We start from the raw sequence: 17,695 nt of genomic DNA on the forward strand, positions 1-17,695 counted from the left end.
CACTGAATCACACACTGCACCCGCTGCACTGAATCACACACTGCACCCGCTGCACTGAATCACACACTGCACCCGCTGCACTGAATCACACACTGCACCCGCTGCACTGAATCACACACTGCACCCGCTGCACTGAATCACACACTGCACCCGCTGCACTGAATCACACACGGCACCCTCTGCTTAAATCACACAGTGCACACTCTGCTCCGAATCACACAGTGCACTCTGCTCAAATCACACATCAAACCCTCTGCTCAAATCACACACTGCACCCTCTACTCCGAATCGCACACTGTACACTTTGCTCAAATCACACAGTGCACACTCTGCTCAAACACACACTGCACCATCTGCACAAATCACACAGTCCACCCACTGTTCAAATCGCACATTTCACCCTCTGTTCCGAAACACACACTGCACATGCTGCTCAAATCACACACTGAACACTCTGCGCTGTATCACACAGTGCACATTCTGCTCAGATCACACACTGCACACTCTGAATAACACACTGCGCCCTCTGCTCCGAATCACACAGTGCTCCCTCTGCTGCTATCGCACACTGCACACTCTGCTCTGAATCACATGCTGCACACTCTTCTCAAATCACACATTGCACCCTCTGCGCAAATCGCACACTGGACAATCTGCTTCTTATCACACACTGCACCCTCTGCTCAAATCACACAGTGCGCCCTCTGCTCCGAATCACACACTGCACCCTCTGCTCAAATCACACACTGCACCTCTACTCCGAATCGCACACTGTACACTCTGCTCAAATCACACAGTACACATTGTGATCTGAATCACACACTGCACCCTCTGCTCAAACACACACTGCACCATCTGCACAAATCCCACAGTCCACCCACAGTTCAAATCACATACATTACCCTTTGCTCCGAATCACACATTGCACATGCTGCTCAAATCACACACTGCACCCTCTGCTCTGAATCACACAGTGCACTATCTGATGCGAATCACACACTGCTCTCTCTGATGCGAATCACACACTGCTCTCTCTGATGCGAATCACACACTGCACCCTCTGCTCAAATCCCACACTGAACACTCAGCTATGAATCACACAGTGCACCCTCTGCTCCCAATCACACATTGCAGCCTCTGCTCCGAATCACACTCGGCACTCCCTGCTCAGATCACAAACTGCACCCTCTGCTTAAATCACACATCAAACCCTCTGCTCAAATCATACACTGCACCCTCTGCTCCGAATTGCACACTGTACACTCTGCTCCGAATCACACACTTCACCCTCTGCTCAAATCACTCACAGCACCCTCTGCTCTGAATCACACGCTGCACATTCTGCTCAAATCACACACTGCACCCTCTGCTTCAAATGACACTCTGCACCCTCTACACTGAATCACATAACTTACCCTCTGCGCAAATGACATGCTGCACCCCCTGCTCCGAATCACACACTGCACCCTCTGCTCTGAATCACACACTGCTGCCTCTTCTCAAATCACACACTGCACCCTCTGTTCCGAATTGCACACTGTACACTTTGCTCAAATCACACGTTGTACAATCTGCTCCGAATTGCACACTGTACACTTTGCTCAAATCACACATTGTACAATCTGCTCCGAATTGCACACTGTACACTTTGCTCAAATCACACATTGTACAATCTGCTCCGAATTGCACACTGTACACTTTGCTCAAATCACACATTGTACAATCTGCTCCGAATTGCACACTGTACACTTTGCTCAAATCACACATTGTACAATCTGCTCCGAATTGCACACTGTACACTTTGCTCAAATCACACATTGTACAATCTGCTCCGAACTGCACACTGTACACTTTGCTCAAATCACACATTGTACAATCTGCTCTGAACTGCACACTGTACACTTTGCTCAAATCACACATTGTACAATCTGCTCCGAATTGCACACTGTACACTTTGCTCAAATCACACATTGTACAATCTGCTCCAAATCATACACTGCACCCTCTGCTCAAATCAAAGTAAACCCACTGTTCAAATCACACACTTCACCCTCTGCACTGAATCACACATTGCACCCGCTGCACTGAATCACACACTGCACCCGCTGCACTGAATCACACACTGCACCCACTGCACTGAATCACACACTGCACCCGCTGCACTGAATCACACACTGCACCCGCTGCACTGAATCACACACTGCACCCGCTGCACTGAATCACACACTGCACCCTCTGCTTAAATCACACAGTGCACACTCTGCTCCGAATCACACAGTGCACTCTACTCAAATCACACATCAAACCCTCTGCTCAAATCACACACTGCACCCTCTACTCCGAATCGCACACTGTACACTTTGCTCAAATCACACAGTGCACACTCTGCTCAAACACACACTGCACCATCTGCACAAATCACACAGTCCACCCACTGTTCAAATCGCACATTTCACCCTCTGTTCCGAAACACACACTGCACATTCTGCTCAAATCACACACTGAACACTCTGCTCTGAATCACATGCTGCACACTCTTCTCAAATCACACATTGCACCCTCTGCGCAAATCGCACACTGGACAATCTGCTTCTTATCACACACTGCACCCTCTGCTCAAATCACACAGTGCGCCCTCTGCTCCGAATCACACACTGTACACTCTGCTCAAATCACACAGTACACACTGTGATCTGAATCACACACTGTACCCTCTGCTCAAACACACACTGCACCATCTGCACAAATCACACAGTCCACCCACTGTTCAAATCACATACATTACCCTTTGCTCCGAATCACACATTGCACATGCTGCTCAAATCACACACTGCACCCTCTGCTCTGAATCAGACACTGCACTCTAGGCTCCAAATCTCACACTGCTCACTCTGCTCAAATCACACACTGCACCCTCTGCTCTGAATCAGACACTGCACTCTAGGCTCCAAATCTCACACTGCTCATTCTGCTCAAATCACACACTGCACTCTCTGCTCAAATCACACAGTGCACTATCTGATGCGAATCACACACTGCTCTCTCTGGTGCGAATCATACACTGCATCCTCTGCTCAAATCACACACTGCACTCTGTGCTCTGAATCACACACTGCACATGCTGCTCAAATCACACACTGAACACTCAGCTATGAATCACACAGTGCACCCTCTGCTCCCAATCACACATTGCAGCCTCTGCTCCGAATCACACTCGGCACTCCCTGCTCAGATCACAAACTGCACCCTCTGCTTAAATCACACATCAAACCCTTTGCTCAAATCATACACTGCACCCTCTGCTCCGAATCGCACACTGCACACTCTGCTCCAAATCACACACTTCACCCTCTGCTCAAATCACACACAGCACCCTTTGCGCTGAATCACACACTGCACACTCTGTTCCAAATCATACACTGCACATTCTGCTCTAATTACACATTGCACCCTCTGCTCTGGATCACATGCTGTACATTTTGCTCAAATCACACACTGCACACTCTGCTCCAAATCACACACTGCACAATCTGCTCCGAATCACACACTGCACACTCTGCTCCAAATCACACACTGCACAATCTGCTCAAATCACACACTGTACATTTTGCCCTGAATCACACACAGCACCCTCTGCTCAAATCACACAGTGCGCACACTGCTCCGAATCATACAGTGCACCCTCTGCTCAAATAACACACTGCACCCTCTGCTCAAATAACACATTGGACTCTCTGCTCCGAATCACAAACAGCACCCTCTGCTCCGAATCACAAACTGCACCCTCTGCACTGAATCACACACTGCACACTCTGCTCCGAATCACATGCTGCACACTCTTCCCAAATCACACACTGCACTCTCTGATGCGAATCACACACTGCACCCTCTGCTCCAAATCACACACTGCACCCTCTGCTCCGAATCACACAGTGCACTCTCTGCTGCAGTCACACACTGCACACTCTGCTCCGAATCACACGCTGCACATTCTACTCAAATCACACATCGCACTCTCTGCTCAAATCCCAGTCCACCCTCTGTTCAAATCAAACACTTCACCCTCTGATCTGAATCACACATTGCACATGCTGCTCAAATCACACACTGAACACTCAGCTACGAATCACACAGTGCACCCTCTGCTCCCAATCACGCATTGCAGCCTCTGCTCCGAATCACACTTGGCACTCCCTGCTCAGATCACACACTGCACCCTCTGCTTAAATCACACATTAAACCCTCTGCTCAAATCATACACTGCACCCTGTACTCCGAATCGCACACTGTACACTCTGCTCTGAATCACACACTGCAGCCTCTTCTCAAATCACACACTGTACAATCTGGTCCGAATCATACACTGCACACTCTGCTCAAATCACAGTCCACCCACTTTTCAAATCACACACTTCACCCTCTGCTCTGAATCACACATTGCACATGCTGCTCAAATCACACACTGAACACTCAGCTACGAATCACACCGTGCACCCTCTGCTCCCAATCACACATTGCAGCCTCTGCTCCGAATCACACTCGGCACTCCCTGCTCAGATCACACACTGCACCCTCTGCTTAAATCACACATCAAACCCTCTGCTCAAATCATACACCGCACCCTGTACTCCGAATCGCACACTGTACACTCTGCTCTGAATCACACACTGCATCCTCTGCTCAAATCACACACAGCACCCTTTGCTCCGAATCACACAATGCACATTCTGCTCAAATCACACACTGCACTCTCAGCTCCGAATCGCACACTGCACATTCTGCTCAAATCACACACTGCACTCTCAGCTCCGAATCGCACACTGCACATTCTGCTCAAATCACACACTGCACTCTCAGCTCCGAATCGCACATTGCACATTCTGCTCAAATCACACACTGCACTCTCAGCTCCGAATCACACGCTGCACATTCTGCTCAAATCACACACTGCACTCTCAGCTCCGAATCGCACACTGCACATTCTGCTCAAATCACACACTGCACTCTCAGCTCCGAATCGCACACTGCACATTCTGCTCAAATCACACACTGCACCCTCTGCGCCGAATCACACACTGCACCCTCCTCACTGAGATACAGATTACACCCACCTCACCGAGGGATACATTGCACCCTCCTCACCAAGGGCTATTTTCAGCCCTCCTCACCGAGGGCAATTTTCAGCCCTCCTCACTGAGGGCTAGTTTCAGCCCTCCTCACCGAGGGCAATTTTCAGCCCTCCTCACTGAGGGCAATTTTCAGTCCTCCTCACCGAGGGCTAGTTTCAGCCCTCCTCACCAAGGGCTAGTTTCAGCCCTCCTCTCCAAGGGCTATTTTCAGCCCTCCGCACCGAGGGCTATTTTCAGCCCTCCTCACCAAGGGCTAGTTTCAGCCCTCCTCTCTGAGGGCTATTTTCAGCCCTCCTCACCGAGGGCTAGTTTCAGCCCTCCTCACCGAGGGCTATTTTCAGCCCTCCTCATCGAGGGCTAGTTTCAGCCCTCCTCACCGAGGGCTAGTTTCAGCCCTCCTCACCGAGGGCTATTTTCAGCCCTCCTCACCGAGGGCTATTTTCAGCCCTCCTCACCGAGGGCTAGTTTCAGCCCTCCTCCATCCTGTCAGTATGAGCGAGGCTGAGTTAAAAGTCTAAAATAAGATAGGTTGGAGCAGCTAATTGTCCTGTAAGTAAGATTGAAGACTGCCCAAGCCAGGGTGGAGTTGGGGTGCTGTGAGGTGGGGAGCAGTGGCCATCATAACTATCCCAGGATTAACTCTGGGTACCTTCTGGCGAACAAAGAAGGTCAAAGGGGAAGAAGAGAAAGTTGAAATGTGTCAGTTTACTGGCTATTTGAATGCATTAGTTCATTCGACTGTGTAGTTTGGACCTTCCATGTAAATAATCTATTCAAATAAAGACAGAAGAAATCAGTCGCAAAGCACTTTACAGCCAATGAAGTGTAATCACTATCATAATGTAAGAAATGTGTTTGCTAATTTGCGTACTGCAAGTTCCCACAAACAGCAATGCGACAATGACCGTATAATCTGCTCTGTTTATGTTAATTGAGGGATAAATATTGACTTGGACATCAGGGAGAACACCCCTGCTGCCATCCACCTGAAAAGGCAGACTTGGTTAAAACGTCTATATTTAACGTAGATAGGTTCTTGACTGACAAGCGAGTCAGAGGTTACAGGGGGTAGGTTGGAGTGTGGAATTGAGGTTGCAATCAGATCAGCAATGATCTTATTGAATGGTGGAGTGGGGCCTGAGGGGCCGAATGGCCTACTCCTGCTCCGAATTCGAGTGTTTGCTTGTGTCATTGAAATGGTGTTACTGTATTGTTGGTGCAAGTTTGCAGAGACACCCAACCTGTGTAATCTCGGGGAGAAAAGAGGCTGCTCTGCTCAGTGATTCCATCAAGTTAAGTGTTCCAATGGCAATTGGTCTCCATGTGATTGTAGCTTGGTGGATCTACCCCCAGCTTACAATAGCACCCACAGGCACCCTCAGCAGGCTCAGGGTCCACTGGACTGCACGCTGGCAAATATCTGTTGAGGCTTTCAGGGAAGTCAAGAAAACTGCCCATGCACCTCTCCCCACAGACTGGGTGGAGGAGGGGTGGAATGTGAAATAATATCACTCCACTTTGTTGGAATTTAATCATGTGATTGCTTCCCTGAGGTGGAAACCCAGGGCCGTATTTTCATAATGATGGAAGGGGTATCATCCCAGTTAAAATGGTGCCAGAGCCCCAATTCTGGAAGTCCTACCCCCGAGCCCAGCACCCACCATTTTCACCAAGGTGGGAATGGGGGCAGGTTGCAGTTTGCACATCCGTGGTTCAAGGAGGCAGTTGCATGTGTAAAAGTGCAGCTGTCTTCAAACAGAAGCAATTTTCACTAGTGGGATGTCCAAAAAATGACTTGTGAGCTTTAGACATTTGAGCAAAAGGTGCTGGAATTATTTGTAGAGGTAGGGTACTCTTTTGGAGAGGTCCAGGTACCCTGTCGATGAGGTCAGGTATCCTTTGGTAGAGGTCAGGCGCCCTTTACGATTGTTAAAAATAAACATGAATGTGCGTAAAAATGGACTCAGTGGAACTGTCAAAGCATTTAAATCCACAAAGTCTTTAAATTTTGAAAAAAAGCAATCTGCAGTTGAAAAAAAAAATCAGCACTTGCAATTTCACTAGCTATCTGCTGACATAAGCCTGATGGTCCTCATTATAGGATTAGTGCTGCATACCTAATTCCACAACCTATCATTATCACAGTTTGGGGCTTGTTAGTACACAGTCTGATAGACAGCTCTAAATCTTTGATGTGGGAGCTATGAATACAAATGTGTGTTTTAATGAGGGATTAAATACTTGAAGGAATTTAAATGTATTGAATAGATTTTCTCAATGAGAGTTTTTTTTAAATAAAGTCTGCAATGGGTACTTAGAAATTTATTTTATTTCACCTCATAATGGCTTGTCAGGTCTGCCTATGGTGGATCCTGGATGAGTTGACATGAAGGACGTAAGGGCAAAGGATCGTGGGTGAGAGCCATGGATTGGCATGAGTTGGCACTAAGTTGGCATAGTAGCTACAAAGGGCAATGGGGATGGTTAGAGGCACATAGGTTGGCATGAAGGGTATGAGGGGTCATGGGGTTGGTAGAAGGGCATAGGTTGATGGAGAGTATGAGGGACCATGGGGTGGGCAGAGGGACATAATAGGGTATGAGGAGTGAGGGGATGTGAGGGGTGAGGGTGTGTGAGGGGTGAGGGCTGTTCTTGGTTTTATTGTATTTTCTACAGCTGGGACAAAGTCTTTTAATCAGCCCGCCTCAGCACCCAGCAGCCCCTTTGGCCACCTTTGAACTCTTTCTGAAGTCTGTGGTCCTGACTCCCCTTAACACCTGCCCCCATCCCACCTCCAGAATGAAAATCGGTAGATCTGGGGCACTTTCTCCCAAGTCGGGCTTCCCGACTCTGAGCTCCTGACTCGGGAGTGAAAATTCAGCCCCCAGTGAAGTTCAGTTGCAGCACAATTTCTGAAGCCTCTATGCTTAACTTCCACCTCAAGAAAGGGGCCTTCTCAGCTAATATATTTATTGAATAACTAAAATGTGCAAAGTTCCTCATACTGTGCCACTATGTACAGGTCATGTCACGTTGCCTTGCACCTTCATCCCTTTTTGTCACTTAATCACATCGCCCTATCACAGATCTCTCCCCTTTTGCTCTTCCCCCCCCAACCCCTTTCTCCTGACTCTCTGCCTGCTCACGCATGAATATCTTCCAGTTCTGATGAAAGGTCAGTGACCTGAAATGTTGGGCGGGACTTAATGCTCGAGGCAGAGTTCACTTCTACCAGCTGCAAAACCAGTGGGAACCCCGCACCAATGATTCTTGGGAGACTTGATGCAATTTTTGTGAAAATCAAGTACTTACTTGAACAGCACCAGGCCTCCCATCGAATTAAGTGCAACACAGGGAGCTGCCCAGAGAGGTGGCCACTGCCGGTATTAGCTTGGGTGGTTGCCAGGAATCGCCGAAGATTGCATGGAGAGAGGTGTGAGGGGGGATAGGGTTAACAAGGAGGGGGTGTCGGTGAGGAAGGGGGTTCAACATCAAGGGAAGGAGGGTGCCTTCCCTTGGGATCCTCCACTTCTTAATACCAGGTCTGTTTGCTTTGCAGTGGTCCTGCATGACCAGTTCCCCACTGGCTACTGGTTGAATAACAGCAGCGGCGTGATGAGGCCGTTAAGTGTCTAGTTAAGGGCCTCAGTTGGCCTCTGGGTGGGAAGGCCGTTATTCACCCTTCCCACCTGGAGATTGACTGGGGGGAGTCCCGAAGGCAGCGGGATCTCTCTGCACCCCACGCCCACACAAATGGTCCCCTGCCCCGGCTTCCGAACTTACCTCTGGGGTGGGGGCACTAAATTCCGCCCGTGAGCTCTGTTTCTCTCTCTGCAGACGCTGCCTGACTTGCTGAGTACTTCCAGCATTCTCTGATTTTATCGCTTTATGTTGCTGCTATATCAATTCCGAGTCTCATTCCTAGGCTGTGGGTACATTATTTATGCCATAGTCACACAGGGCATTTTAATATCCTCAGTCTCATCGATCAAACAAGCCAAGGACGAATTGCTCCATCAGCATCAAATTATTACAAATAAAAACGCCTAGCTGGGTTTTTTTCTGTAAGAATATGATCGCTGCAGAACAAAAGGGGTAATTAATCTTTTTGGTGCCGAAAGTTTCCATTTATTTTAATCTTTAGGGTGCATGCATTTAATTCTTAAAATGTTTGGAGGAATTAATTTGAAGTCGACAAATGTATGGAAGTTTTTTTTAAATGGAGACCGGCACAGAATCAGATAATGTCAATTCATATAAACCCTTAAAGAAAATTATTGTATCAAATGCTGGGAATGTACAGAGGCTTAATCAATGTTTAAAGTGGGGGAGAAAGAAATAGAGGTACATTTTCAGTCAGGACTCTACATCAGAACAAACAAGGCCTTGAAAAAATTTGGCCCAGGGCCCTGGCCTAAAGGTTAACCGATTTTCTCCCGATTCTTTCTCAGACACCTGAGTGATGGACCGAGGCTTGCAGCAGAGGATGCAGCCAAGGTTAATATGAAAGGGTGAGGTGAATCTGGACCTCCCTGAGATTCCGAATGGTTAGTTCCAGCAATTTTTTTGAAAAAGCATTTTTTCACACTTTTGAGCATTTGCCATTTTAATTTCTCCAAGAGTCGGAGTCTGGACGAGAGCTTGGTTAGCTCGCTCCCAGGAAGGGTGAGATTGAGGTCTCTGAATCCCTGCTGGACAAAATCTCTTTAGCTGAACACAGGCCAGGTTCCCGTGAGGGTCTTAATTGGACAGATTGAGAAGTTATATTTAGACTCACCGCGATAGCTTGGAGCCTCTCCTGTTGGAACAGTGTCTCGGACATCCTAAGAAGGAAAAGCAAGGAAAAAAAATACTTGATGAGACAACAAAAAACTAGAGAGAGAGCTTTTCTTGCTGAAAGACAGAAAGAGATGTTGAAGTAATCCATTAGTAATCTTAAAACAGGCAAAACATTTGAGAACCTGTTCTGGTCCAGCCTCATGATGCCTGCCTGCAGAAGATCCTGCTGTAGAATGCAGTCTAACTGACCACCAATACTTCACTACATTATTCAGCTAGTGTCTCACATTACCATAATACCCTGAATAGAAGCAGAGACTCAAATATAAACAGCCATTTCTGACCTGCGATGAATGCCACATCAATCAGGCACCGCAGAAATCACAAGAAGATTTTGGCTGCAAGATGCTTATGTAAACAAATAGACATAGACACATGGGGCAGGATCATCCCAGATTTGCGCTAAGTGAGGTAGCGGGTGGGTGTTTTACCCGCCAGCCACAATGGCGGGTTTTCATGCTGTATCATCCCAAACCTGCCGCATTAATGATGCATTCCCGGAAAACACACCGTTTCAATGGCGGGCAGGCTTTCATTCGCCCATCATGCCTTCAACTCGCTGCTTCATCAAGCCAGGCGCCATATTTACAGTCCAGCTGCGCACACACATCTCAGTACCTCCAATCCACGACTACTGCAGGGAAGATGTCCACGAAAGGCAAAAAGACTGCAGCCCCCAGGTTTAGTGACACATCACTGGAACGCCTTTTGGCCGCTGTGGAGGCCCACTGCAATGTCCTCTACCTCCACTCTGGCTATAGCATGGGCAGCGGCGTGACCAACCAGGCTTGAGAGGCAGTGGCAGCGGTGATCAGTGCCAATGCTGCACAGAATTGGTCAACCTCGACCATCCAGTGCTGAAAGAGGATCTCATCTGTGCAGCCAGGGTGTGGCAACCATCTCATCACTCTAAACTCACACTCAAGCCCATCACACATTCACTGCCAGCCCACCACCCATTCTCACACACATACCCTCACATGTCCATCTGGTCTCATCTCCTCTGGAGACTGCCTCCTCAGCCCTCAGCATCTTGAGGCCACTTGCACAGATCAACACGTGCCCCCACACACACCCTGGGATACCCTCCTTCCCCAGTACAGCCCTCACCCTGCAGCCTCTTCCTTTGTCTCAGGCCACTTCTCCCCCTTCCCCAAGCAAGCCCCAGCCCTGCAGCCATTGAAAAGCCCCCCATATATGGCTAATCTGGTAGGTAGAGACCGGCCCGTGAGCCCCCCATAAAAGTGATGTGGTGCTGTCTGTGAACCCTGGCGCTGATGACTGCGAGTGCTGCCCGAAGCAAAGTAGGCAAACAAACCTTGAAGTCCTGAGTGAAGTGCAGCCCACCAGGTGCACGTCATATATGTGCTGTTGTGAAACACGCCAGCGTGTTTTCCCGCTGATGTGGGCGGATGATCCAGCACGATTCCGGCGGGCAGGCCTAATAATGATATGCTGGTGTATTACAATGAGGCTCCCGACATTCGATGGCGGGGAACACGGTCCACCATCGGCGGGCTGAGCGGACGACTGCGAACTGGTTTCACACTGTTGTGAAACCGATTGTGCCATATTGTCCGCTCACGCCACCAAACACCCCCGACACTGGCGGGCACAGAAAATCCCGGCCATGGAATCATACAGCACAGAGGAGGCCATTCAGCCATTTGGCCCATGCTAGTTCTTTAAAATAGCTATTCAATTAATCCTCCATTCTTCCCCCATAGCCCTGCAAATTTCCCTTTTCAAGTATTTATCCAGTTCCCTTTTGAAAGTTACTATTGACTCTGCCTCCACCGCCCTTTCAGACAGCGCCTTCCAGCCCATAACAACTTGTTAAGAAGGTTCATCCTTACCTCCTCTTTGGTTAATTTGCTAGTTACCTACAATCGGTGTCCTCTGGCTCCTGATCCTCCTCCCAGTGGAGACAGCTTCTCCCTATTTTTTCAAAACCCTTCATGTAACATGATATAATTTTAAGTTGCCTGTTATTTATAAGACTGTATGATTTTAATTGACACTTGCAGTCAAATGCAATGCCTTGTGAATTCCTGATGTGTTATTGGTGCCATGGACAGAGTTTATGTGTTTTCTCCTTGGCCGTGATCAAAGTGTTTCAATGTGTGAGATCAGCATGTTTTCGCACCCTCAGTGTGGTCTGTCCCAATTCCCGAGGCTTAAATACAACGTCTCACACACACTACCATCCACATAAAGACTAGATACAGTTGAAGGAAGTTACAAGTAATAATTATTTCAGTCCGTTTCGTAGCAGTTCTCAAAGATGAATTGATGCTTTAGTTGGAGTTGAGGTCTTGTAAAGCAGAGAATTCTTAGTAAGCTGTGAGGCTTCTTATAGTTGAATTGCCAGGAGTTCAGTTTCTCAGGTGAACTTGAGGTTGGAACAGGTTGGGGAGCAATTACGACTGCAAAGTCCTTCTTCCAAAAAAGGTAGTGTGTTTTATTTTCACATTCTGTGTTTTAACCTTTCACACATTGAGAGCTTTTGAGAAAGCCATGAGTTTTGTAACTGAATGAGTCCATTCAATTTAAATGGCCCTTTTGAATGCCTTTCAAAAAAGAAATTAAGTTTCGATGTCTTTATGGCCCAGGGTGAAGTAGAAAGGCAAGTTAGCTGATGTGCGATAGTTTTGCTCAGTTGATAGTTCATTCTTAAGAAAGGGAGTTGCAAATTTCATAAGTGTCTGTTATTGTTCATATTAATTAGATATTTGCTTGAGTTTCAGATCTGTCTGGAGCTGATATTGCCAAAGTGACATGATATGTTTTCAGAGATCTTAAAAACTGTAGTATCCATTTGAAAAAAATATAGTTTTAAAATTTGTACTATTTTCATGCTTGTACTGGGCATGACATTGCACACAGAAGTCAGTTTAGTCTCTGAAGGAAGAGGCTTGGACAGTCCAAGTTCATTGGAGGGTATTTTTGGGGGAGGCGGGAGGGGAGTCGCAAAGGAGGTTTGAGCATCCCAGTCACAGTATCACAGTATCTTTACTGTGCAGAAGGAGGCCATTTGGCCCATTGAGTCTGCACTGGCTATCTGAAAGAGCATTCCACCTAGTCCCGTTCCCCTGCCTGAGCCCCGTAATCTTGCACATTCTCTCTTTTCAGGTAGCAATCCAATTCCCCTCTGAACACCTCGATCAAACTTGCCTCTACCACCCTCTCAGGAAGTTTGTTCCAGATTCCAACCACCCTCTGGGTGAAAAAAAAAAATTTCCTCACATCACATTTACTCCTTTTGCCAATTATTTTGAATCTGTGCCCTCTAGTTCTTGATGTTCTCTTGAGTGGGAGCAGTTTCTCACCATTTATCCTGTCTACACCCCTCAGGATCTTGAATACCTCTATGAAGTCTCCTCTCAGCCTTCTTTTCTCCAAGGAAAACAGTCCCAATCTTTCCATTCTATCCTCATAGCTATAGTCATTTATCCCAGGAATCATCCTTGTGAATCTCCTCTGTACTCCTTCCAATGCCTTGACATCCTTCCTCAAGTATGATGCCCAGAACTGGACGCAATACTCCAGATGAGGCTTAACTAGTGTATTATACAACATTACCTCCTTACTCTTGTACTCAATGCCCCTATTAATAAAGCCTAAGAAACTATATGCTTTATTAACTGCTCGCTCAACTTGCCCTGCCATCTTCAATGACTTATGTACGTACATAACAAGGTCCCTCTGTTCCTGCACCTCCTTTAGAGGCTCTCCCTTTATTTTATACTTTCTCTGCATATCTTTCCTGGCAAAACGAATCACCTCACACTTTCCTGCATTGAACTTCATCTTCTACTTGCCTGCCCAATCCACCAACATGTCTACAACCTTTTGAAGTTCAAGACTATCCCCATCACAGTTGACAACATTTCCAATTTTTGTATCATCTGCAAATTTTGAAATCATGCCCTGCACACCACAATCTAGATCATGAATATATATCAGGAAGAGCAAAGGTCCCAACACTGACCCCTGGGGAACTCCACTACAAACCTTCCTCCAATCTGAAAAACAACCATTTAACACTATTCTCTGTTTCCTGTCACTCAGCCAATTTCTTATCCAAGTGCCTACTTTCCATTTTATTCCATGATCTAGAATTTTGCCCACAAGTCTGTTGTGTGGCACTGTATTAAATGCCTTTTGAAAATCCATATACGTCACATCAACAGTGTTTCCTTCATCAACCTTCTATGTTGCCTCCTCAAAAAACTCCAGCAAGTTAGTTAAACATGATTTTCCCTTGATGAATCCATGCTGCCTTTCCTTAATTATCCTGCACTTTGCTGGCTGGGCCAACATTTATTGCGCATCACTAGTTGCTCTTGAGAAGGTGGCAGTGAGCTGCCTTCTCGAACTGCTGGAGTCTATGTGGTGTACACACAGTGCTGTTCGGAATGGAGTTCCAGGATTTGACCCAGCGACAGTGAAGGAACGGTGATATATTTCCAAGTCAGGATGGTGAGTTACTTGGAGGGGAACTTCCAGGTGGTGGTGTTCCCATCTATCTGCTGCCCTTGGCCTTCTAGATGGTAGTGATCATGGGTTTGGAAGGTGCTGTCTAAGGAGCCTTGGTGAATTCCTGCAGTGCATCTTGTAGATGGTACACACTGCTACTACTGTGTGTCGGTGGTGGAAGAAGTGAATGTTTGTGGATGTGGTGCCAATCAAGTGGACTGCTTTGTTCTGGGCGGTGTCAAGCTTCTTGAGTGTTGTGGGAGCTGCACACATTCAGGCAAGTGGGGGGTATTCCATCACACTCCTGACTTGTGCCTTGTAGATGGTGGACAGGCTTTGGGGAGTCAGGAGGTGAGTTACTCAACGCATGATTCCTAGCCTCTGACCTGCTCTTGTAGCTGCAGTATTTATATGGCTAGTCCAGTTCAGTTTCTGATCAATGGTAACCCCAGGATGTTGATAGTGGGGAATTCAGTCATGGTAATGTCATTGAACATCAAGGGGTGATGGTTGGATGCTCTCTTGTTGGAGATGGTCATTGCCTGACACTTGTGTGGCACGAATGTTACTTGCCACTTGTCAGCCCAAGCCTGGATATTGTCCAAGTCTTGCTGCGTTTGAACATGGACTGTTTCAGTATCTGAGGAGTTGCGAATGGTGCTGAACATTGTACAATCATCAGCGAACATCCCCACTCCTGACCTTATGATGGAAGGTCATTGATGAAGCAGCTGAAGATGGCTGGGCCGAAGACACTACCCTGAGGAACTCCTGCAGTGATGTCCTGGAACTGAGATGACTGGCCTCCAACAACCACAACCATCTTCATATGTGCTAGGTATGACTCCAACCAGCGGAGATCTTTCCCCCTGATTCCTATTGACTTCAGTTTTGCCAGGGCTCCTCGATGCCACACTCGGTCAAACGCTGCCTTGATGTCAAGGGCAGTCACTTTGAACCAAGGCTGTAATGAGGTCAGGAGCTGAATGGGCTTGGTGGAACCCAAACTGGGTGTCTGTGAGCAGGTTATTGCTGAGCAAGTGCTGCTTGACAGCACTGTTGATGGCCCCTTCCATTACTTTACTGATGATAGAGAGTAGACTGATGGGGTTGTAATTGACTGGGTTGGATTTGTCCTGCTTTTTGTGTACAGGATATACCTGAGCAATTTTCCACATAGCCGGGTAGATGCCAGTGCTGTAGCTGTACTGAAACAGCTTGGCTAGGGGAGTGGCAAGTTCTGGAGCCCAAATCTTCAGTACTATTGCCGGAATATTGTCAGGTCCCATAGCCTTTGCAATATCCAGTGCCTTCAGCCATTTCTTGATATCACATGGAGTGAATTGAATTGGCAGAAGACTGGCATCTGTGATGCTGGGGACCTCCAGAGGAGGCCGAGATGGGTCATCCATTCTCTGGCTGAAGATTGGAGCAAATACTTCAGCCTTATCTTTTGCACTGATGTGCTGGGCTCCTCCATCATTGAGGATGGGGATATTTGTGGTGCCTTCTCCTCCAGTGAGTTGCTTAATTGTCCACCACTATTCAAGACTGGATGTGGCAGGACTGCAGAGCTTATATCTGGTTCGTTGGTTGTGGGATTGCTTAATTCTGTCTATCACTTGCTGCTTATCCTGTTTGGTACGCAAGTAGTCGTGTTTTATAGCTTCACCAGGTTGACACCTCATTTTTAGGTATGCCTGGTGCTGCTCCTGGCACCCCCTTCCTGCACTCTTCATTGAACCAGGGTTGATCCCCTGGCTTGATGGTAATGGTAGAGTGGGAGATATGCCAGGCCATGAGGTTACAGATCGTGTTCGAGTACAATTCTGCTGCTGCTGATGACCCATAACACCTCATGGATGTCCAGTCTTGAGTTGCTAGGTCTGTTCGAAATCTATCGCATTTAGCGCAGTGGTAGTGCCACACAACACAATGGAGGGCATCTTCAATGTGAAGGCGAGGCTTCGTCTCCACAACAATTGTGCAGTGGTCACTCCTACCGATACTGTCATGGTGAGGATGAGGTCAAATATGTTTTTCCCTCTTGTTGGTTCCCTCACCACCTGCTGCTGACCCAGTCTAGCAGCTATGTCATTTAGGACTCGGCTACCGAGCCACTCTTGGTGATGGACATTGAAGTCCCCCAACAAGAGTATATTCTGTGCCCTTGCCACAGCTTGCCACCCTCAGTGCTTCCTCAACATGGAGCAGCATTGATTCATCAGCTGAGGGAGGGTGGTACGTGGTAATCAGCAGGAGGTTTCCTGATGCGATGAGGCTACATGGGGTCCAGAGTCGATGTTGAGGACTCCCAGGGCAACTCCCTCCTGGCTATATACCACTGTGCCACCCCCTCTGCTGGCTCTGGTATGGTGGTGTCTGGGACATTATCTGTAAGATATGATTCCGTGAGGATGACTATGTCAGGCTGTTGCTTGCCTAGTCTGTGAAACAGCTCTCCCAATTTTGGCACTAGCCCCCAGATGTTAGCAAGGAGGACTTTGCAGGGAGAATAGGGCTGAGATTGCCATTGTCATTTCTGGTGCCTAGGTCGATGCCAGGTGGTCCAGTTTCATTCATTTTTTGTGACTTTGTAGCAGTTTGATACAACTGAGTGGCTTGCTCAGAGGACATTTAAGAGTCAACCATGATGAATCACATGTAGGCCAACAGATTCCCTTCCCTAAAGTGCATTAGTGAACCAGATGGGTTTTTACAACAATCGACAATGGTTTCACAGTCATCATTAGACTTTTAATTCCGGATTTTTATTGAATTCAAATTCCACCATCTGCTGGATTTGAACCCAGGTCCCCAGAGCATTACCCTGGGTCTCTGGTCCAGTGACAATACCACTACGCCATCGCCTCCCCTTGTCTAAGTGATTATTGATTTTATCCCACACTATAGTTTCCAGAAATTTGCCTACCACTGAGGTCAAACTGGCTGGCCTGTAGTTGTCAGCTTTATCCTTGTATCCCTTTTTGAACAAGGGTGTAACATTTGCAATTTTCCAGTCCTCTGGCACCTCCCCTGTGTCTAAAGAAGACTGGAAGATTATCACTGGTGCCTCTGCAATTTCCACTCTCACTTCCCTCAGTACGCTTAGATGCATCCCATCTGGTCCTGAAACTTTGTGTGGTCAACCCTGATCTTTCTCTTACCAATTTCACATGTGCACTCTTTCTGACAGGGGTTACTGGTCAGTAAGGGCAGCTCAAAGTTAAACAGCACCAAGGGGATAG

The 17,695-nt window shown here is 47.5% G+C and overlaps 1 protein-coding gene across 3 annotated transcripts in view; it reads right to left on the bottom strand.

Moving 5' to 3' along the window:
• The window catches only part of palm1a (paralemmin 1a), a 290,290-nt gene that overhangs the window by 188,443 nt on the left and 84,152 nt on the right, over nucleotides 1-17,695 (bottom strand). For 2 of the 3 annotated variants that reach the window (XM_078555629.1, XM_078555627.1), the window contains one exon: nucleotides 9,907-9,952. In XM_078555629.1, the coding sequence (XP_078411755.1) occupies nucleotides 9,907-9,952 (46 nt within the window). Of the gene's footprint in view, nucleotides 1-9,906; nucleotides 9,953-10,090; nucleotides 10,156-17,695 lie in introns of those variants that run through there. The other variant, XM_078555628.1, reaches the window with a different exon arrangement.

This window comes from Cetorhinus maximus, chromosome 13 (assembly GCF_964194155.1).
Source record: "Cetorhinus maximus chromosome 13, sCetMax3.hap1.1, whole genome shotgun sequence".
In the NCBI taxonomy this organism is placed as follows: Eukaryota; Metazoa; Chordata; class Chondrichthyes; order Lamniformes; family Cetorhinidae; genus Cetorhinus; species Cetorhinus maximus.